The 24434-nt window shown below is 35.3% G+C and overlaps 2 protein-coding genes across 3 annotated transcripts in view; both read right to left on the reverse strand.

Annotated features, from left to right (window-relative positions):
• Nucleotides 1-4468: 4468 nt before the first annotated feature.
• The window catches only part of LOC125648752 (uncharacterized), a 232079-nt gene continuing 212113 nt past the window's right edge, over nucleotides 4469-24434 (reverse strand). The window contains exons 1-4 of one of the 2 annotated variants that reach the window (XM_056154724.1): nucleotides 10950-14219; nucleotides 10730-10788; nucleotides 7337-7468; nucleotides 4469-5087 (exon numbers count right to left, since the gene is read on the reverse strand). In XM_056154724.1, coding sequence (XP_056010699.1) covers nucleotides 4666-5087; nucleotides 7337-7468; nucleotides 10730-10788; nucleotides 10950-11032 — 696 coding nt within the window. In that variant the 5' untranslated portion in view covers nucleotides 11033-14219 and the 3' untranslated portion in view covers nucleotides 4469-4665. Of the gene's footprint in view, nucleotides 5088-7336; nucleotides 7469-10729; nucleotides 10789-10949; nucleotides 14220-24434 lie in introns of those variants that run through there. The other variant, XR_008800109.1, reaches the window with a different exon arrangement.
• On the reverse strand, nucleotides 14946-23255 carry LOC125648753 (uncharacterized). The gene is made up of 4 exons (XM_048875754.2): nucleotides 23164-23255; nucleotides 22693-22751; nucleotides 22468-22599; nucleotides 14946-15773 (listed from the first exon to the last, which is right to left on the reverse strand). The coding sequence occupies exons 1-4, from the start codon at nucleotides 23235-23237 to the stop codon at nucleotides 15049-15051; spliced, it is 990 nt and encodes a 329-aa protein (XP_048731711.1). The 5' UTR covers nucleotides 23238-23255; the 3' UTR covers nucleotides 14946-15048.

A 24434-nucleotide genomic window follows, 5' to 3' on the forward strand; every position in this document is an offset into this window, starting at 1 on the left:
TGACAAGACCGCCTTTGGTATCAAAATGTTTAACCTTGTGAACTTTTAAAGCTGTTTGGTCCATATGCATCTATTTTTTTTATAGAAATACTTTAAAGGGGCATTAGGGCATCCGTGGCCGAGTGGTTAGAGCATCGCGCTGAAAATCACACGGCCTCTAACCTTTGTCGGTGCGGGTTCGAATCCCGCTCACACCGGTAAGTGAGAAAGTTACCCAGTTTACTTTCGGAAGGTCGGTGGTCTCTTCCCAGGTACATTGTATCTAGGTTCTCTCTTCCACCAATAACAACTGGGCGACACCAGATAACTGAAAAATTGTTGAGTGTGGCGGAAAACATCAATCAATTAAAGGGGGCATTAATTGTCATTTTGTTACCAAAAATTGAATTCAATGAAAATTGCAATATATTATATATTTCAGTAATAACACCAATATTTAATTATTTCAAACACTTTTTAACCTCAAAGCATGCACATGAATATGTAATTTTTGTGATTAAAGAATTATTGTTTTGCAAGACAACAATTCTTCCTAATGTATTTCGTTACGCTAAAAGCGGTTGTCTAACGTAGTTTTATTAGGTTTCTCTTGTTTTTGTACAAAATAATTGTTTTTGTTAGTCATTGATATATATTCCTATGCCGTTGAGAAATTTTGAGAGAGAGAAAAAAGGTTGCCATCACTTTCACAGCTAATTCCCCTTTAAGGTAACTCCTTACTCACAGTTTTATCTGATACAAGTTTAAAAAGTGTATTTATTTCCATTTATTAGAGTTAAAACTAACAAATTATCAAATAAAATATATAGGTCATCACACTTTTTAAGATGCGAGACATACATAAACAAAATCATATATCACCGTCAGAAAATTGCAAGTTTCCTTAAACAGCATTATCAAAATTTCATAAAAATTGGTAACATACAAATTCATTTACACGCGGTATGTCTGTATACTATTATGTACTGAACCAATCAGTTCCCAAAAGCCTTTATTTCAGTTTATTAACTTAATCAGCACACAGCACATCACAGGCAATTATAATTTTAGGGTTCGAATTTACTATCAAAAGAGTCTTCAATAGTATATACGAACCCAAACGATACAAATTGCCTGTGATTTGAATATCATAACCCTCGTAAAGAATGATTGTATGTCGATCGCTTAAAAAAATAGAAAAGCTACCGGAGGTTTTTGAAGAAATCATTATTAAATATGTTTTGTGCATTAACTTTTAGAAGATGATTTGAATTGAACAGGAATTCCATTTACCAATTACTACCTGTTGTTTTAACAGCATACAATTTATATATCAGAAAGTTTGTGATATCAATTCAGAGTGCATAATATGCTTCAAGGTTGAAGTTCACTGTCCGACGGGTGTATGTTGTACCGTTTGTAGTTCTCTTGTTTTTAATTCACGTCCAATTCTAGAATGTACATGTAACATGTGAATTACCTATCGACATGTTCTCTCTTTCGACCTGAGATTCTCGCATTACTTTTTCTTAATTTGCTTTTAAACTGAACTAAACTTAATATACCATATTTGTAGTTCTTCATTATAATTTCCTTTACAAAGTCACCTGTACCGATAGAAAATATAAGCGAAGAAAAATATTGTTAAACTTTACAACCATTATATCGCATCCAATGTAATGAAAGGTATCACACCGGTAATTGTCCAATCAAAATGAATTTAGTCAATTGTAGTTCCATATATTTAAAGAAATATTTTTTTCCTTGCGCGATTTTTCTCATTTCCTCTTCTTCTTTTCTCTTAATTTTTGCACCCCTGATTAGGAAATTTTGTGTAATTTGTTGAAATAACCAAGTGTATACAAAGGAACTATTTGCTGTTGGTAGCTGAGGCTACTTCCTGCGGTGTACTCCGGCTGTTTACACACATGTGAAAACGCGTGGATTTGAGGGTAGTCTTGTTTGCGGGTAATTTATTTTCGAAAATGCCGCGTAGGGTGGTGTTTTTTTGGTGTTGGCAGACGAGATAGGTAACATAGAACGTTTCTGATTGCGTTATTCGGCATCAATTCTGTAAACTGATTTTTAATGAATTTTTTTCCTCTGTAGTAATATATAGTGAAAATAATTACCGGTGTGATACCTGAAGATGTTCTTGGACAGGGTCAAGTATCGCCGCCTAGCGGGAAACAGGGAATCGCAAATCACTACTATCTCTCATTGGTGGAAAATTATTTCTCAATATATAGAAAATACAAGGCATCCAGAAAATATTTTATTCCTTAACAAACTCTCAGAAGCAGTAAAGAAGAGGAAGCTAGACTAGTGAAACATTCAGCAAATTGCAGGTGTTGGGTGTGGATATATAGGTGTTGGGTGTGGATATACAGGTGTTTGGTGTGGATATACAGGTGTTGGGTGTGGATTCACAGGTGTTGGGTGTGGATATACAGGTGTTTGGTGTGGATATACAGGTGTTGGTTGTGGATATACAGGTGTTGGGTGTGGATACACAGGTGTTGGGTGTGGATATACAGGTGTTGGGTGTGGATATACAGGTGTTGGGTGTGGATACACAGGTGTTGGGTGTGGAAACACAGGTGTTGGGTGTGGATACATTGGTGTTGGGTGTGGATACACAGGTGTTGGGTGTGGATATACAGGTGTTGGGTGTGGATACACAGGTGTTGGGTGTGGATACACAGGTGTTGGGTGTGGATATACACCAGCTAAGTTCATGAATCTGGACACAAGAGTATGCTATTATGCTAAGAAATCGAGATCAAGATCACCCACTTCCTCTCCAGTCGCTAAAATCCGTTATTCGTCGATGGTCTATTTTAATTGATTGATTGATGTTTTCCGCCACACTCAACCATTTTCCAGTTATTTGGTGGCGCCCAGTTTTTATTGGTGGAAGAGAGAACCCAGATACAATGTACCTGGTAAGAGACCACCGACCTTCCCAAAGTAGACTGGGAAACTTTCTCACTTACCGGCACGAGCGTGATTCGAACCCGCGCCGACCAGAGGTGAGAGGCCGTGTGATATTGAACGCGATGCTCTAACCACTCGGCCACGGAGACCCCGCGTCTAATTTAACTATTCGGCTTCGTAAAACAATATCTGAGCTAGGAGCATAATGTACGTCATGGATGAGAATTGAAAAGTACTTCAAGAAACTTGAGAACATTCTCAACAAATATGATTAATGAGACAAGGCAAAATGTATCTAAAATGTTGGTGATGAGGAAATTCAACTCAAACAACTCACCTCTTCCTTTAGCTTAAATGGAAAATAACAGACCAATTCACCTGTAACAATTTCATTCGATATTATGATTTAAAACTATATCATTTAACTATAAACACGAGCGCTGATTATTGATGTATTTTTTTTATTCATAAAAACATTAAAGACAGTTACTTTTTCAACAAAAATAAAAAAAGGGAAATATTCGTATCTAGTGATTAGCCATCCAAAAATCACTTAGCTAAACACTACTCTGATTCCACGCACAAGTATTCTGAAGTTGAAATAAAAAACATCCTGGATCGAGTTCCTCGCTGACATATCTTCGTAGTCTTTGATGATCAGGTCTTACAACAGTCTGTTGGAATTCCCATCAACACAACTTGCGCTCCTTTGTCAGCTGACCCCTTTTTATATTCTTTTGAAGCAGAGTTTATTCAAAAGCTTCTACACGAGTAGATAAAATCTCTTGCTGTGGCATTTTACTAGACATTTATATATACATGTATCGACGATGTTTTGTCTATTAACAATAATCATTTTCATTCAGTTGTCCATTCAATATTTCCCTGTGAACTCGATATAAAAGACACCAGAATCATCCACATCTGCTTCGTACTTGGATATTTTATTGAAAATGAATATTAACGGCAAACTAACAACTGAACTATATGACAAACGGGATGATTTCAGCTTCTCCATCGTCAATTTCCCATATTTATGTTGCAATATAATTCTATTATCACCTGCACATGGTTTTTATATCTCTCAACTGATTCGATACGCAAGAGCTTGTTCTGCGTGTTATCAGTTTTTAAATCGAGACAGGCTACTGACAAACAAGATGATCTTGCAGGGGTTTCAACAGTCTCGTTTAAAGTCAGCATTTTGCAAATTGTATGGTTGTTATAATCATCTAGTTTGCCAATACTACATGCTCAATCTATCATTGGGTCAAATGCTGTCTAACGTATTTCATATTGATTCTTAGGCCGTTCTTGGCATATTGATTTTGACTACAGATGATCAAGATATAGGGCTCATGGCGGGTGTGAGCAGTCGGCAGGGAATGCGTACTCCTCCTAGGCACCTCATCCTACATGTGGTATATCCAGGGGTTCGTGTTTGCCCAGGTCATTATTTTGCATTCCTTATAGGAGTTATGAGATTGATCACTGTTCGTTATTTTCACCTTTCATGCCTCATAGGATATGCTTTATATGATACAAACAAGACATATTTCAGGAATTATAATTATCTTTTATTAAACTAATATTGACAAGAGTATCCTATGATCCTAAATATATTCAACATATCATGAAGTGCTGCTCACTACCTCAGAATACATCGTGACGGAATATTTACTTCTGTAGTTTAGTTCCTTCCGTTCTATTGACTATTCTTAAACATGTACTTTAAAAGACACTGGTTGGTTAGTTGTTCATTACATTGCTGATTTCATTGTATATTCCTCTTTGCTCTGGGTCAGAAGTAACGGACAAATGTCTTGGTTTTTGTTCACGATTTCTGTACATTTTGGACCAAATCTGGTATCCCACGGCAACAATCAACAGAACTGACACCGAGGTTCCGAAGAATGTAACCAGAATGACTGACACATAGTTTGTATGTCTGTGTTTCCTTGGCTTTTGATAAAAACCGTCTTCGGATTTTTTGTCACGATCAGAGTTCCTGAGGTCCTCTCTTCTGCCTTTGGTAAAATCAGTGGTTGGAAAGTTAGTAAGCAGAATACCAGAATCCTCATTAATTGTGCTGTCCTTGCCATTACTATCACCTCTGGGTTGAAAAGAGTTTCCTAATTGCGTGGTCAAAATTGTAGAATCTTTAGCCTCAACTGCAAAAGGATAATAAATGTGTTATTAAAGTACTTTAAATTGTAATTATTGATTGATTGATGTTTTTCGCCACACTCAACAATTTTTCAGTTATCTGTTGGAGCCCAGTTTGTATTGGTGGAAGAGAGAACCCAGATACAATGTACCTGGGAAGAGACCACCGACCTTCCGAAAGTAAACTGGGAAACTTTCTCACTTACCGGCGAGAGCTGGATTCGAACCCTCGCCGACAGAGGTGAGAGGCCGCGTGATTTTTGAGCGCGGTGATCTAGCCACTTGGCCACGGAGGCCCAACTGTAATTAAATTACGTGTGTAGTATATGTAGGATATATAATCGTAATGTGATAATGGGCTCATATCCTTAAAATGTTTTTCTGCCACATTTTCCATATCATTTGTTCAAAGTAAATGTGTTTCCCCATTCAAAGAAATCTCTCTCCTAGCTTATTCCAGACTGCGTCACCTTTGCTAAAAATCTCCAGGGCGAAGCTCCTGACATTTTGATCTACACATAATTTTTTTAATGTTCTGTGTGTATACAAAAGAGAGAGGGATAGGGAGAATGTGGTTTTATCTATGTGGACAGGAATATACCATACCTCAGCTTCTATGATTACCACTTGCAATGTAGACTTGTAATGTTTACAGTCATTGTGGGTGTATGAGATGATCCATGAGCAAGAAATAGCTTTGCCCAGACTGGTGCTGTGTATTATATATATATATATATATATATATATATATATATATATATATATATATATATATTGAAAATCAGAATGACACATTCCATAAAAAACAATCATTTACTGCTAGCGCTTTCTCCATGTCTACATGGTTCATCAGGCAGTTCAAATATGTATACAATTTTTTTTAGTAACGTCTTTGTTATGACGTCAATTAAACGAGTCCTTTATGACATCATAATAACGTTAACCGGTAGCGTTTGGTAATTGTCTATTTTGTAAAAATATTATGCTAAATTGTAGTTCAATTATTCAAATAATTATTTTCTATTGAGGCTTGGATTGAAATTGAAATTTAAAGTGTTCCCGTTCTTTAAAATGTGGACTGAAAATGAAATAACTCGCAAAGCCAAAGAGGACTATTTTATTAAACTTTTCAATCCAAGCCTTAATAGAAAATAATTATTTGAATAATTGAACTACAATTTAGCATAATATTTTTACAAAATAGACAATTACCAAACGCTACCGGTTAACGTTATTATGACGTCATAAAGGACTCGTTTAATTGACGTCATAACAAAGACTTAACTAAACAATTTTTGTATACATATTTGAACTGCCTGATGAACCATGTAGATATGGAGAAAGCGCTAGCAGTAAATGATTGTTTTTTATGGAATGTTTCATTCTGATTTTCAATATTTATTTACAACTGTGCCGAATCAACTTCTAATAAAAATAAATAAATAAATATGTATATATATATATATATATATATATATATATATATATATATATATAACACAGAAAATTTCACTTTATTTGGATACCCACTTCCGCCCCTACCTGGGGTTGAACTCACGACCTGTGGAACCAAATCTCCTAGCAGCATGTAACCAGCGTGCTAGACCGCTCGACCATCTAGGCAAGTCTAGACCATTGACTTGCCTAGATGGTCGAACGGTCTAGCGCGCTGGTTACATGCTGCTAGAAGATTTCGTTCTGCAGGTCGTGAGTTCAACCCCGGGTAGGGGCGGAAGTGGGTATCCAAATAAAGGGAAATTTTCTGTGCTTTATATTTATTATTTCTTCACTTAGGTCAGTTATGGTTATTTAAGAGTTCATTGCTATTTCTGTACTTTATATATATTAATAATCAACGAGGAAGGAGGAAATTAATTGGTTTCTAAATGTATGGAACGTGTACAGAATACAATTAAAATCACCTTAATTAGTATACAAAACGAGAAATACCTTCATAAATCATATATACGATTCTTCACTGCATGCACGTCTCGATTGGTATTTAATGTGTTTTGCAAAGTGAGTTATTGATTTGTCTCATTGAAAATATTTCCCATGTGTTTAATTCAATTAGAAAGAGTGCTAAATCTATAAGGACGGTAAGTGCTCATTATAAATGGATTTTTGTTAAAGATGTGTACTTTCAGTTCACCAGGGTCTACATCACAGAATGCCATGGAAGTTCTATTAAAAACTGACCAACAAAAATATATCCACTATTTTGATTGTTTGCACAACTTGTATTTTTCATTACCTGATATACACCCTGTAGAGATATTACAGAACTCTCGTGAACAGTTACAGACTCCGTCCAAACAACGACGACCAAATGATGGATAAGGGCACTGGTAGATACATTCTGGTCCATAGTAACCCAACGGACAATCTGAAATAGACAATTTTCAAACAATTGTTAGATTTAGATTTATAAAATGTAGCAAACTTGACTTCTTGTAATAGCATGTAGTTGTTCTTGTATCTAAGACATTTCTTGAAATTGCAATTTTTCTAATTTCTGGAGTATAAATTCTGTGAAAGAGTTGTTTCTGTGTACGTTAATTGTCTTCATATATTTTAAAGTATAAACTACGAAAAATACATTCCTTTCTATCTGAACAGAACAGTTGGCCTTGGATTTGATAATGATAGTCATGAGATTTGTCATATTCCAGTGCATCATTCACATTTGTAAGATAAGAGACAGATTCGTCTGATGAAAGGTGAAGATAACGAACAGTGATCAATCTCATAACTCCTATAAGCAATACAAAATAGAGAGTTTGGGCAAACACAGACCCCAGGACACACCAGAAGTGGGATCAGGTGCCTAGGAGGAGTACGCATCGCCTGTCTACCGGTCACACCCGCCTATCATACAATTTTTAGACCGTTCTTTACATATTTATTTTGACTACAGATTACTCCGTTTACCTGATCAATACATAGGGATCACGTAGGTTGTGATCAGCCAGTGCTTTACTGTATGCTAAAGCTATCCCAAGGCATTACAATTCAGTTTTTAAAAGATTGATTCATCACATACATGTATATAAAGTAGTTGTTAAACTTCTAATGTTGGCCTTCTCCAGGGTTATAAAAGAAAGAAAATTGAATTTACCGTACATGACGTCACTTCCATATCGAATGCGTATGGACAAAACATCAGTATATTTAGAACGGATGTGACGATGAGGTAAAGGAAAGTCACAAGATATGCATTAAAGCTGACGTTCTCTGTTAAATAGTCGATATATGAATGAAAAAGAATGTTGTTAATAGATAGAATGTCTTTGATGTCTCTGAATGTCGAGTTGAAGGCCACAACAAGAGATCTCTTCTCTTGTAGAAGCTTTTGAAAATAACTTTAAATGGCAACTAATTAAGAAACATGGTCTGTGTCCATATCAATTCAAACACACTGTTGGGTGACATAATATCTATAGATTACATATGTGCTGTCAGTGAGGAACTCTAGCACTTTTTACCATCAACTTCAGAGTACTTGTGCATATAATCAAGATAGTAAAACGGGTATTTTTATGGTTGATCAAACACCGACTCGTTCACTTTTCGATTGCTTCCCAATGGATGAGATTTCATAATTTAATTTGATTTATTGAGAGAGGAATATACTTATTATATTTTGATTACTTCCTCTATGAACTACAAAAGTACTTCTGTTAATGAAATTCGCAATATCATACGATAAGGAAATTGTTTGGTGCTTAACAATCAGGCTAGGATAAGTGCATAACATTAAAACATATATAATTATTTGATATCAATTATTTTCCGGCACAGACAAAAATATGTGTGCTAAAGAGTAAATTTTGATAAACTAAATATTTTAAATTTAGAACAAGCAGGTATAAGAAATAAAAACTGTCCTTAATTTTGTAATTTTATATTACTTTTCTATCATAAAAAGAAACCTCGTTGGATTGAACAAATCAATTTCTGTTATATTTATTAAGATTTTGTAGTGATACACCAAAAAGAATTCATGTTTGGTTAAAAATTATACTGGCATACATTTAATTCAATATCAACATGTTCACTCTACGCATCCATGGATACACTACCTCCTTCTGTGTATCGTAACAATGTTAATATACACACAAACTTGTGTAGAAGTTTTACTTAGTCTTTTGTGCAATTTTCAAATGTATTTTGTCTTTTCTCATCTGTACTTCTATTTTTTAATCCTCTTCATTACATTCCAGTATCTTTTGCAGTGAGAAAGTGCATGATGTTTTACTTCTATGCCTATAGACACTATTTCGATACTGTAAATCTTTATAATATTCTATTGTTTCATTTCTACACTGATCAATGAATTTTTAAACTTCTGGTTCGGTTCGGTTTCTGAACATCTCGCTGTCTTCTATTTCACAGTATGTATTTACATGTACCTGTCGCTGGGACGATGCAATAGAACCTCTTTTCAACTGTTGATCAAATTGTAATTTGATTCTTCTCTCAACTGAAAGACTACATGTACAACTACAACGAGAAACCAGACGACAATGACAACAAGTACTGAAATGATAATAACCACCAAAGCAGTACTGGGATATGAGACATTTTGTGTGGTCTTGTTTCGATTGGGTGGCAGACTTTAAATTTCTTGTATCAAGAATTGATTCAGAATTTGAATATGCGCTTTCGATGAAGAACTCTAGCACTTTTTACCATCAACTTCAGAGTACTTGTGCATATAATCAAAATGTTCAACAAGTATTTTTATGGCTGATCAAAAATCAAATATTTCTGAGTTCACCTGTCGATTGCTCATTGATACATGTACATGCATATAGATTGTTTCCCCATGGATGAGAGTTATCAATTTAATTTGATTTATTTAGAGGGAAATGTACTCATATTTTGATTTACTTCCTCTGTTTACTAGAAAAATACTTCTAATAATCATTTTCCAATACATTTGACAAGAATATTACACGGACGGAAATAGTTTGGGGCTTAATAATCGGGTTAAGAAAAGTATTTTAATTTTCAGAAGAATTAGTTATAACAAATAATCAATGTTTTTGTATTGTAATTTTATATTACTATTCTATCGAAAACCAAAAACAAACTCGTTGGATTGGACAAATATATTAATTTCCAAGATACTTATTTGAAATTTATTCAGATACACCCAACATAATTCATATTTGGAGGTTTTTTTTTAAAAGCTCATATTCTTATGCATTTGACTCTCCATTACCATTAAATGGTTTGTCAATTTCAACATTTTCGCTAGATACAGCGATGGCGCTGACGAGGCTATCGCCATCCATGGAGACGTAATCCTCCTGTATCCTCTTATCCATCTCAATATACCCACTGACTTGTGCAGAGGTTTTACCGAGTCTTTTTTGTGAAATTTGCACATCTGTTTTGTCTTTTCTCATCTGTACCCCTCTCCTTTTATCCTCTTCATTACATTCCAGTATCTTTTGTAGTGAGAAAGTGGATGGTGTTTTACTTCTATACTTAGAGACACTATTTCTGGACGGCAAAGCTGCATATTTTGTTACGTCCTTTTTAGACTGATCAATGATTTCATAAACCTCTGGTTCAGTTTCCGCGGTGTTACTACATGTAGTAAATTATGATATGTTTAAATAAAACACAATATACTTACGAACACATTTTCCCGCAAGGTTGTAATAGTCCGCACAACAGGATGTTCCTTGACCAGTTCTACAAATATGTAAATCAACTGCAAATTTCTTCGATGTTTCATGATCACGACAAATGGTTAAATGTTCAACAAATGAGCTCATATACTATCTACAAACTACCTGTATTTTTGTATTACCACATATTGTCATGCTAAAAATAACGTATTATAAATATCTTACTTTAAGCAATTCTCTTCTACAGATGACTGTTGAGAAATTAAAAGTTTTGTTATCCACAAAAGCATCAGAGCCGTTGAAAACATGCTTGCTTTGGGAGACAGTTAATCAAGGATGATATTTTAATAATATCGTTTGAAGAAAAATGAGGAAGTGAATTTTCGCAACAGTTACTATACCGCATGCAAGAGTTACCTTTGCTCTTTTCAATGATACAGGATTATATTCCTAAAATAGAATTTGGAGACATACTTATCTTACATCATTTCCCTTTAGGTAAAGCTCTTTCATACATATACAGGTCAGGCATCTCCTGATTTCAAATAATTTTTTTTAATAAAGTTGGAATTGAAAGGCAATCTAATGTATCCGAAACAGGACCTCGATAGTGTGCACTCATGATCAAAGCTTTATTGTTGCACAGGATCAGACATGATGGTGTCAGTAAAAACAACCATAGTGATATTTGTATTTATCATGTACAGCAACAATTACGATCAGTTCCCATGTTAAATCAGTTTAACCAATACGTAAACTACTGTTCTCACCGAAATGAGTTTAACTTTTATAAGGGAATATTTCGTTTACATGTTGTGTAGATACATGTACATCTAGTACATTTAATTTCATTTTATATGCATTCACAGAACAGCACCAAAATCCAGCTCCCATAATTACGGTTTTTATTAGCTTTTGTGTAAAAGTGATAGGTAACCCTGACGAAATGTTGATATACAAAGCAGAAATTGAGTACAACAGATTTAAAATGTGTTTTGAAACTAAATGCTTACAGTGTAAGTTTGAAACAGAAACTGCACTGAAATATTTTAATGCATGTATTTTATCTCATGTGGATTCACATCATGCGTTGCTCTGTTTGATATATCCATGTAGAACAGGCACATAAATCGCAAGTGACACATAAATATACAATCATCCACAATTTACCATAATTTATACCAATATACATTTTATCACAATTTCGCATACAAAAAAAAAAAAAAAAAAACGGAGAGAAAATGAAAACCAATTTGAATGACAATGCAACTTGCAAAAGGCAAATTCTAAACAGGTCTTCACACTAGAATAGCTTTAAGCGTTATGATTGTCATGTCCGTAACACTAACGTTAATCAATGTCTTTAGTGTGGAACAAAACATTTACGCCAAATCCAGTAAATTTTCTATCATCTCAAATTAATTCTTTCAATGATTTTTTCCACATTTTCTTAAAACCAATACTTGTGCTGGTACTCATTTTATAAAATGACACACATCATAACAGGGAGTGTAACAATATGTCACAATTAACTGTTTATGAATGGACTATTTACCAATCTCTATTGTAATCAGCATTTTGATTGGCTACTGCACTGATCATGGTGAACAGGGATTCATAATCGCGTGTTGTGAAGCTTTCTATCATGCCACCACAGTATGAACAGTCCGAACTAGATACAACAATACAGTAAGTTGATCCAATACATACAAGTTGATGACCAACAAGTTGATGTTACAGGGGTTTCAACAGTCTCGTTGAAAGTAAGCATTTCGCAAATTATATGGTCATTATAATGATCTAGTTTGCCAATATACCGATGGTTAGGCCGTTCTTGGCACACTGATTTTGACTACCGATAACTCCGTTTACCTGATCAAGACATAGGGCTCACACGGCGGGTGTGACTGGTCGACAGTGGATGCTTAATCCTCCTAGGCACCTAATCCCACCTCTGGTAAGTCCAGGGGTCTGTATTTGCCCAATTCTCTATTTTGTATTCCTGATAGGAGTTACGAGATTAATCACTGTTCGTTATCTTCACCTTTCATACACTGGGTACGCTCTTTATCCGCCATCCTTAACCCAGAACGGACTTAAACAGTGGAAAAGTCCTTGACCTACACAGTCCAAAACTAGATGCTCCAATTCAGAATAACATATGATAACCCTAAATGGAGTAACTCCTCTCTTGGTAATGTATTTGCTTATGAATCAACAATAGTTTGAGTTGATTGTATGTTGTTTAACGTCCCTCTGGAGAATATTTCACTTATATGGAGACGTGAATAGTTTGAGTATTATATAAATAACTTCAAGAAAGTGGGAAGTTAAATACATGAGCTTACAACATTTATAAGTGTAACATAGCAAACAATGTACGGATTCCACCTTGCCATGAAGTAAATACACAAACTATCTATGTGTGTACAAATATATGTGTAATTAATGTTAATTAGTGCTAATTGTAACGGAAACCATTAGGTATATTTCCTAAACGCCCATCATCTCCCAAGTGATACTTTTTATTTCATTCATTTAAGTCCAACTGAATCGTTCAATCGACATGTTTATGATTAATTACAAGCAGGTATGTGCATGCTTGTCAATAATTATGACCATGTATATCCATGAAAACCCTTACTATATATTTACAGTATGATTTTCAAACCAATTATTTGAAAAAAATGAAAGCTATAGACATTAAGTATTATCCACTGAATGCATGGTTATGAGTAATTTTGACCATCTTAATATATCCATGTATTTACACAAAGAAAAAGGTATGAAAATTATCAACATAAATAGCCTCTTGCAATGATTTCAATCTGTCCTCAAGCACTCATGACGCTATTATAATCCATACACCATTAATGATTGACCTAAATTAACATTACCTGTTGCGCTAGTGTAGTTGAATTAAGTAGTATATTAAGCATGGATACCTCTACTAGGACGGGGCTGAAAATACATATTTGTATCGTCTTGAACATCTAAAAAATAAAACATTGGTGCATTGTTATAAGCCCTGCAGGCTATGCTTAGATGATACAAAGGAATTACCATGTATCTTCGCATATCGGTCAATGAAAAGTCTCTGCGGAACTACAGAAGAAAATTTGTAACTGATGGAATGATTACGAATGCAGTTGTTCTCGAGAAGAATTCAATCAACAGCTATGATAGCCACATTGATTGGTTGTATATTGTTTAAGGTCCCGCTCGAGATCGGGAGCGTCTCTAATGCCGGTGATGGGCTGCAAATTTAGGCCTATGATCGGCACTTACGGTCGTTGAGCAAGGAGGGATCTGTATTGCGTCACACCTGCTGTGACACAAGACCTCGGTTTTTGCTGTCTTTATCGAAGGACCATCCCACTTAGTCGTCACTTACGACAAGCCAGGGGTATTGAGGATCACTTCTAACACGGAGTCATATCGGAATGTTGATACAGAACCATGATAACGTAGAACGTTAACATTTGAATTTGGTGACCTGTTGGGAATTCAAGCAGTCTGGAAAATATTTTGAATGCATTTGTTTTGAAACACTGACGCCAACAAATGTACGCTAAGTGATGGTAATAACACACATTTATATTTGGATAAGTGGGTTAATCGATCAGTGTATTTATTTATTTATTGATATTTATTAACATTTACTTTATATGAGTATCATTTGTTCAATCGCCAATGAATACTGTGAACTGAGGAAATAAATAATCAAATACATATATTCATAATGTGCAATTGTTAACTGAAAAGTCAACTGGATTACTATCTTCATCATAAGTATTAAACAACATCACTTTCTTTCAGGGAATGAATTGTAGACAATGTGAATCCTGATACATGTCTAGAAAGTTATTGAAATACATTGTTTGGTCCCCAGTATAATAACCAAGGTCAAATGCTGTCTGACATGTGTCACACCAATTGTTAGATCGTTCTTTACACTGATTTTGACTACGGATTATTCTCTTTACCCGATCAATATATATGGCTCATGGCAGATGTGACCGGTCGACAGAGGATGTTACTCCTCATAGGTACCTGATCCCACCTCTGGTATGTCCAAGGATCGTGTTTGCCCTACTCTTAAAACTTTGCAACAAAGTTTCTGAGATTGATCTCTGTTCGTTATCTTCCCTTTTTCATGATATTTCAAATTAAATTGTTTCATATCGCATCCCTTTCTTTCAGTAAATGAACTACAGAAAATGTACATTCCAATATCTGTCAATAAAGTTATTGAAATACATTGTTTTTATATGTATGTTTTTCTTTCGATCTACCACTTTTTCATGATCCCCAGATTACTTTATCAGTCTTTGCTCAGTGAACCTTTGTCAGATACTCGTTCTTCTGCGGCCATGTGAACGTAATCCTCTAGTTCTTTTTCTTTATTCATGTCGATATACCCACTGACTTGAGTGGAAGTTTTGTCCGTTCTGTTTAGAGGAACTTGAACATTGCTCTTGCCTTTTCTCATCTGCACTTCGGTTTTACATGTGTCTTCATCATCGTCTGCCTCCAGTATTTTCTGCATAGAAAGAGTAGACATTATTGCCCTCTCCTTCTTTGAGGCGCCTTCACGGGGCGGTAGAACTGTATATTTAGTACCATCCTTCTTTGATTGATCGATCTGTTCGTAAATTTCAGATTCACTCCACGTGTTACAGGCGTCCTCTGTCGCCTCATTGTCGTCAATTTCACAGTAAGTGTCAACGTGTCGTTGACTGGTCACATTAGAGCCTCGATTTGGTGATTTCTGTAGACGCAAATGTATTTTCCTTCTGAGTTGGAAGATTATAATTGTTACAAGCAAACTGATGACAAGAACACCGATAACTGATATGACGGCGATGACAGCCGCTGAACCGGTTTTATCCCCTGAACCGTTTTTAATCTCTTCAGGACTGTTTCCATTTTCTTCAGGATGTTTTGAATTATTGATACTTTGTTGTCCAGAAGTAGATTCGTTTTTTGACTTTGGAATATTCGTCGTTGTAAAAGATGCAATATCTGAGGGCAACTGTTTGATTGATGCTGTTGACGAAATTAAAGGATATTTGATTTATAATACCATGGTACAAATTTTTGTCAGTGTGAATATAAAAATCTTTCGTTTTAGAGGATTGCATTTCATAATTCTAACATATAACCACTAGTTCTAGATATATAATAGATATATACTAGATATATAATCTAGTATACCAATACTTTTTATTACAACCTCGTAAGAGTTCTCGCGCTTTAATGACTTGTGCGTCATTGGTAAGAAAATGAACTAGTCTCACGAACAAATGCGAGATTACCGGGACACGTAGCATTACCCCCTCCCTTTATATTAAGTTAAAATACATGGAATGGTGTATTTTTTTTTTTTTTTTTAGATAAAATGGTCATTCGTCAAATTGCATTTCTTCTAACATTAATTTCTTCAAACTAATGTTTTCTTGTTGTTGTTTTTTTTTTTTTTAAATTCAATACACCTATTTTAAAAATTCCAAAAAATAGATGTTTTCTATCTGTAGCATAACCTGAAATTTATTGTGATTTTTAAAATAGTTTATATGGAGTTCGGAAACGTAAGTTGTGTTCATTAGAGTTATCAAAGTTTCTAAATGTAAAAAAAACCCCTGCAGTTTGGCCGATGGATAATTATTAGAGAAGAGGGGCATATTGGTTTGCTCCTGTCGGTCGGTCGGTAGACCACATGTTGTCCGCTCAATATCTTGAGAACCATTCACTTGATGATAATGATATTTCATATAAGGGTTGGTTATGTGTAGAAGAGGACCTCTATTGTTTCTCAGGTCAAAAGGTCAGTGGTCAATCTATTCCGGACATACGAAGATGATGTCCGCTCAATATCTTGAAAACCCTTTGCTTGGTACATCCTAAGGAGTAGATAACCCCAATAGATTTTGAGGTCATATGGTCAAAGGTCAAACTGGACATAGGAATATACTGGACACTCAATGTCTAGAGAACGCTTTGCTTGACAGACATCAAACTTGGTACACCAGTACATTTTCAGAAGAAGATAACCCCTATTGATTTTGAGGTCACATGGTCAAAGGTCAAACTGGACATAGGAATATACTGTCCGTTCAATATCATTAGAACCTTTTGCTTGACAGCCATCAAACTTGGTACACTAGTACATCGTCAGGAGAAGATGACCCCTATTGATTTTGAGGTCAGATGTTTAAAGGGCAAGGGTCAAACTGGACATTAGAATATACTGTCCGTTCAATATCTTGATAACTCTTTGCATGACAGACATCAAACTTGGTACACTGGTATATCTTTAGAAGAAGATGACTCCAATTGATTTTGAGGTCACATGGTCAAAGGTCAAACTGGACATAGAAATATACTGTCAGCTTAATATCTGGAGAACCCTTTGCTTGATAGACATCAAACTTGATACACTGGTACATCCTCAGTTGGAGATGACCCCTTTTAATTTTGATGTCACATGGTCAAGGGTCAAACTGGACATAGGAATGTACTGTCAGCTCAATATATTGAGAACTCTTTGCTTGATAGACATCAAACTTGATCCACTGGTACATCTTCAGTGGAAAATGACCCCAATTGATTTTGAGGTCACATGGTCAAGGGTCAAACTGGACATAGGAATATACTATCCGTTTAATATCTTGAAAACCCTTTTCTTGACAGACATCAAACTTGGTACACTCGTACATCTTCAGGAGAAGATTACCCCTATTGATTATGAGGTCATATGGTTAAAGGTCAAAGGTCAAACTGGACATTGGAATATACCGTCAGCTCCGAATCTTCAGAACCCTTTGTTTGATAGACATCAAACTTGATACACTGGTACGTCTTCAGTTGAAGACTATCCCTTTTGAGTTCACATGGTCAACGGTCAAGGGTCAAACTGGACATAGGAATATACTGTCCGTTCAATATCTTAAGAACCATTTGCTTGACAGACATCAAACTTGGTACACTGGTACATCTTCAGAGGATGACCCCTATTGATTTTGAGGTCAAAGGTCAAGTGTCGAACTGGACATAGTAATATAATGTCCACTCAATATCTTGAAAACCATTTGCCTGACAGACATCAAACTTAGTGCATTGTTACATGTTAAAAAGATGACCCCTAATGATTTTGAGGTCACATGGTTAAAGGTTAATGGTTGAACTGGACATAATATATTATCTGCTATATTGTAAGAATTATTTGCTTGATTGACACCAAACTTGGTACACCATAAGGAGTAGATGACCTTATCGATTTTAGGTCACATGGTCAACTCTTGACATTGGAAGATATTGTTTGCTCAATATTTTGAATTGATGATACTACTGTCAATTAAATGATGTGTGTGTATAACCCTTTTCAATTTTGCACCATGGGGGTATATGTGAAACATTGTGTTTTACAAACATCTCTTGTTTATATTAAAATATTATGTACGATTACATGACATATGAACCTGTTCTATTTGTACGAGGAAAGGCGAAGCTAACCAACAGTGTTTAATCTCATAATTTCGATGAAATAAAATATCTTCATAGTCTGACAGAATAACGTTAAAAGCATATGAATCCCATTATTTACAAGGAAAGTTATTCTTTTGATGTGCATATATAGGTTTTTCTCTTTACAGTGACGCTTTATATTGGTTATATTTGGCAAATTCAGTACCTGCACTCCTTCACATGGTTTAACACGTTCTTCTTTTGTAAGGCACCTGATCCCACCTCTGATGTGTCCAGGGGCCCGTGTCTGCCTAACTCTCTATTTTGTATTCCTTATAAGAGTTATGAGAATGATCACTGTTCGTTATCTTCATCTTTTAGGATATTCATGTAACAAATAGAGACTTGGGCAAACACCGACTCCTGGAGACGTCTGAGAGGTGGGATCAGGTGCCTAGGAGGAGTAAGCATTCCCTGTCGACTGGTCACAACCACTGTGAGCCCTATATCTTCATCAGGTAAATGGAGTTAAACGTAATCAAAATCAGTGTGCCAAGAACGGTCTAACAATCGGTATGAAACACGTCAGACAGCATTTGACCCAATGATGGGCTTAAGTGGCAAACTAGACCGTTATAACGACCATAGAATTTGCGAAATGCTTACTTTAAAGTAGCCTGCTGAAACCCCTGTACCATCAACTTGTTTGTCAGTAGCATGCCTCGATTTCAAAACTGACTATACGCAGAACAAGCTATTGCGCATCGAATCAGTTGAGAGATATGAATACAATATGCAGGTGATAATGGGATTTTGCTACATAAATATCGGGAGTTGACGAAGGAGATGCTGAAATAATCCCGTTTGAAGTTCGAGTTCTTAGTTTGCCGTTAATATGTACGTAAAACCTATACGGTACCAATTCTGGTGCACCAGATGCGCATTTCGACAAATAATGTCTCTTCAGTGATGCTCAAGCCGAAATTTTTGAAATTCGAAATAACAATAAACTTGTAAGAGCTAAAAGGAAAACTAGAGTGCCAAAAACTGAAGCCAAATTCGTCCAAGAATAAGAGCTATGAACGAGGGAGATAATCCTTAGTTTTGAAATGAATTCCTAACTTTTGGGGGGTTTGTTTTCGGAATTTCTATATTTTATCCCAGCAGTTAAATATACATCCGTATTTTCAGGCTAGTAACGAAGTACTTAGCTACTGGGCTGTAGAGACCCTCGGGGATTAACAGTCCACCAGCATTTTATAATATACGTTCAAAATCTAAAAGACATTTATCAATATTTACATTTTCTATTGTTTACAATCTTATGTCATAATTTTGACCACTTCTTATTTAGTATTTGAAAACTCGATTCAAGAATAGAAATTGCCGGGTTGCTCTAGAATATGTTATCTGTCATAGAGACAGCAGTACAAACATTCTGGAAAATTATATAAAAAACTTAAAATTGATCACACACAGACAAAAACCAACCAACCAAGCAAGCACTTTTAAAATGCCACATGTATATTTTCAATGATTTAATAACATCTATAATGTACATGGTCTGAAAAATGTTAAGTAAAAGCTGTGAAAGGATTGGTTACACAAAGTAGGAACTATGCTTAAAATGACAAGGTTCAACTACATCATAAACATATAAATTTTTCAAAGAATGTCCAATCACTTCCAAAAGACGCATGTACATCTTCAATGCTTGCATAACAGCTGTACAAAGTCTGACGGATGTCAAATAAATGCTGTAAGAGGAGTTGATTACAAAAAGAGGTACCGTCTATTCAAGAAATGCTTTAAAAATGACGAAGTTCAACTACATGTAATTTTTTAAAATTGTTTGATCACTTTTAAAAAGACACATGCACATCTTCAATGTATCCATAACAACTGTACATAGTTTGAGGAACATCAACTTAGAGATGTGAGAAGAGTTGATTACACAAAGTAGGTACCCTATTGCAGGGATGCCCGCCCGCCAATTACCATTCTATAAGCCGTTTGCAGCCAAAATCGACAAGTGTCGCTTTTAGACGTTTTCCATTGTGATGTCATTTCACTTGAGTTGCTACCAATATTAAAGGAAAATACTGAATGCAAAGAAATAAAAGTATATAAAAGTAACTGAAAGTATAATCCTTAATTTTCTGTGTAATTCAATATATACTTATTTTTATTTTGAGAGCTATATGGATGAAATTTGGTTTCCACACACTGGAGGTTTTTTTTTTTTGTCCACGTATTCATCAGTTTGCAAATGACATTTCTATAATGCATGAAAATTAATAACATGAAGAGGTATTACGAAACAAATACCTGATAGATTTCTTTCAAAGGAACGTAGTGAAACAATGATTAAAGTTTTAGTTAATGAAAAACTTAAACAGAAGGATTGTGCCCTTTAATGTTCACTTTATATATCTAATTTTGCATGTGTTTTCATATTACTATGTGTGCATTATCGAAAAACAGTAGTACAACGCCACCAATTCCTTGGCACGCTGATTTTGACTACGGATAACTCCGTTTACCTGATCATGATATACGGCTCACGATCGATGTGACCGATCGACAGGGCATGCTACTCTTCCTAGGCACCTTATCCCACCTCTGGTACGTCCAGGGGTTCGTGTTTGCCCAACTGTCTATTTTGTATTGTTTATAGGAGTTATGAGATTGATCGCTGTTCGTTATCTTCACCTTTCATATACTGTAGATTGGGAAATAATCACGATGGTTTTAATTTCACTATGTTCACGATTTATCTTTTCTTCGCGAAATTAAACCCATAGTGAATAATGAAGTAAAAATATTTGAATGCGGCTATAATTAAAAACAAAGAGAGATAACTTTAATTTTTGTGAACGGGATACTATGATCAGCTTGGGAAAAGTATTGAATAGTTACATCATTTAACATATGAATGCATACACACAATATGACATTTTAGTATACATGTACTTGTATACTCTTAACTGCTTTTACACTGCAGGTCGCATTGAATAATATACGGGCCTTATCAAAAGCCCTTGTTATTACTTCCTTGTCTTGACCCAGTATATCAATGGCTCTCACAAGCCATTTAGCGTGGGTCGGTTTTATTTCGACAACCGCAAGTCGATTTCAACATCCTCAATGTCGACACCTTTTTCTAGAGAAGTTTTTATTTCATTTGCATAACATGTCTGAAATTCGGATGTAAACGCGTTTTAAATCGCCCGTTAATCTGAATATCAAGAGGCTGCAGGTTGTTCGTACACGCAGTGGGGACGAACACCACTTGAATTCCCTTTTCCTCCAGCATAGTAAGTAATGCTTTGTCTTCGTGAGCTATATAAACATCAAAAGATTTGCCTTAAAAGCAAATCCAACTCGTCTCGCACGCGCTCAACATGGGGGACGGTGATCTTCTCAATATATCTACAGTGTATGTATTATTTCTACATTGCTCCAATGGTGTTCACTGTGAAATATACTCCAGTCTTTAGGAAAGTTGTATGAGGGGTGACATTTATCGGTGAGACCCCGATACAAAAGTTGGGTATGGAGCAATATACCAGGCATCATTGCCGCTATTACATGTACCACAGTTATTTGACGCTTGTCGCCGACACCTTTAATTGGCGCCTACTTAGCACCTAAGGATAAATGAGAAGATAATTGATCTTAATTCATTTATTAAATTGTTCAAAGTAGATGATTTAAATATGTTTTCATGGCATTGTATTTTGTACGTGTTGATACATAGAATTTGGGGGTTTTATCGCAAGCTTTCCGTTTTTCACCCAGTTTGAAATAGGCATGTTAACTCTCCAAAGGCTACCATGAAAATGAAATAATTAAATGACCACACAAAACGTAAGTTTCTTGTGAATTTTACTCAGCAGTTGATACTACTAGTCGTAGACTGCGGGTCATCTCAGTGACAAAGTAGACATATCACCGAGACTGAGCGCGCGAAATTTAAAAAGTATATAATCCTATAGCGTGAAAATAAAACCATCGCGATTGGTACCCTTGTAACAAATCGTGAAATTTTAACAACGTGGAATTAAACCAACTTACAGTATGTGTATTCCTATTTGATTATTAATTCTTTTTACAATTTATTCATGTCAATCTACACATCCTTTGATTCTTATCGATAAATCACGAAAGGTTAAGGCGTTCAATCATGTCGACACAATTCATGTTTAGAAATTAGCATGCTTCAAATGACAACCTGTATTTCTTATTATAGGTTCCGTATGTGTGAGATACTTACAATCTCTACAGCCAGTCCTTGGATCACAGGCTTCCTTAGGACATGTACATTCACCCATTAAACAACGACGTCCGTAAGTAGGATAGGGACATGTGTGTATACAGTTTGGACCAAATGACCCGTCTGGGCACGCTAGGATGGACACAATGGTTGAAGATGTGAGTTTTATTAAAAGAACAGTTCGATAACAATGTACAATTGATGTAAATATAACAATATACTTACGAACGCACTGCCCGTAAGACACAAAGTAGTCTGCACAGCATACCGTTGATATTCCGGATCTGAAAATACAGATGAGAGAAAAAATTCAGTACATTTAAGTATATGTGTATTTTTAAAACCTTTTCTAACTTAAATGCATTTTGAAATTTTTATCAATATCAAAAGCTACTTGAATTTCCAATAAAATAAAGATATGTTTATCAATTTGCAGAATGAAATTGTAAAATTCAAAATGTCAAAAAAGGATTCATTTCTCCCCTTTAAAAACAGAGGTCAAAATATTTTCTATATAAACATGGCAAATAATACAGGAGATAAAAATTCCAAAACTTTGAAGTTTCAATTTCTTCAATAATATGAATACTGGGATGTCTTCATTACACAACATTGACATATACACATTCATGAAATATTGCTTTAATATCAAAAACACAAAAGTAAACATTTGTCGTAGGAAATTAGATTTCTTACTTTAAACAGTTTTCATTTCCAGAAGAATGTTGGCAAAATAAAAATATTGTCAACCAAGAGAGATGTAAGCTCATGGTGAAAATATTTCCTGCATATCTGTACAATAATATCAAATATATGTATTATATATTTGAAACAAGGAAATAACCAGTCCCGTTGCTGACCTACTACGCTGTAGTTTAGATTACTGGATTGGTGGAATCGATTCTCATGTTTATAATTAAGTGCGAACAGTGATGAATCTCATGAATCCTATAAAAGATTAAAAACAATTAAGAGAAAGGCAAACACGAATCCTAAAGACATACCAGCGATGTCTACGAGGAGGAAGCATCCCCTGTTCATCGGTCACACCCATCGTGAACCCTATATCTTGATCACATAAACGTAGTCCGTAGTTGAAATCACTATGCAAAGAACGGCCTAGAAGAATTGCTGAGGAACTTATCAGACAACGATAGGTTGTACTTGCATCCTGTTTAGAAACTGCTAATGAAACAATTACGCCTAATGATACAAACTACATTCAGGGGTTCAGTTGCAACGCTGAATGATACAAATTATCGCATTAAATGTCTATAGTATAAACCGTTAATGATACAATCTCCCTAATGATACAATTGTATCATTAAGCGTTCCACTTGCAGTGTTATTGCAACGCTTAATGATACATCCACAAATGCAGTCCGAACCGTTAATGATACAAGTTGTATCATTACAACAAGTTGTGTCATTAAGCGTCCCAATAGCAACGCTTAATGCTACACATTTGCTGTGTTTGAATTTTTTTTCAGGTAACCCAATTTTTCCAAGGAGTCCAACCATTTTGGGGTGCATAACAGTAATAAAACTTTGAAACTCATTAATCAAAAGGTGGATGGGAGAGGGGCCCCTTTCACCCCCTATCGTCCTCCTCCGCTGGATCTGCTGCATGTTTTAATTATCAATCACACAGATCAACATTTTAACTCACCTGAGTCGAAAGCTGGAGTGAGCTTTTCTAATCACATTTTGTTCGTTTGTCTGTCCGTAAACTTGTAATATTTTCGACTTTTGTTTACAGGCCCTTCCAGAACATGTAAGGGACTGTAGAACCTGTGTGCATTCAAGAAGTCACTGAAATCACATTTTTTCCATCAAGTTTTCCAGGACTAGTTTCTATCATTTCAGTCATTCGTGTAGGTTAGATTCTGTGAAAAACTGTGAAAACTAAAGACTGTGTGTCTTAGCTTTCGAGTACCATTTTGTGATGTTTTATTAAAAAAAAGGGG

This window comes from Ostrea edulis, chromosome 2 (assembly GCF_947568905.1).
Source record: "Ostrea edulis chromosome 2, xbOstEdul1.1, whole genome shotgun sequence".
Classification (NCBI taxonomy): domain Eukaryota; kingdom Metazoa; phylum Mollusca; class Bivalvia; order Ostreida; family Ostreidae; genus Ostrea; species Ostrea edulis.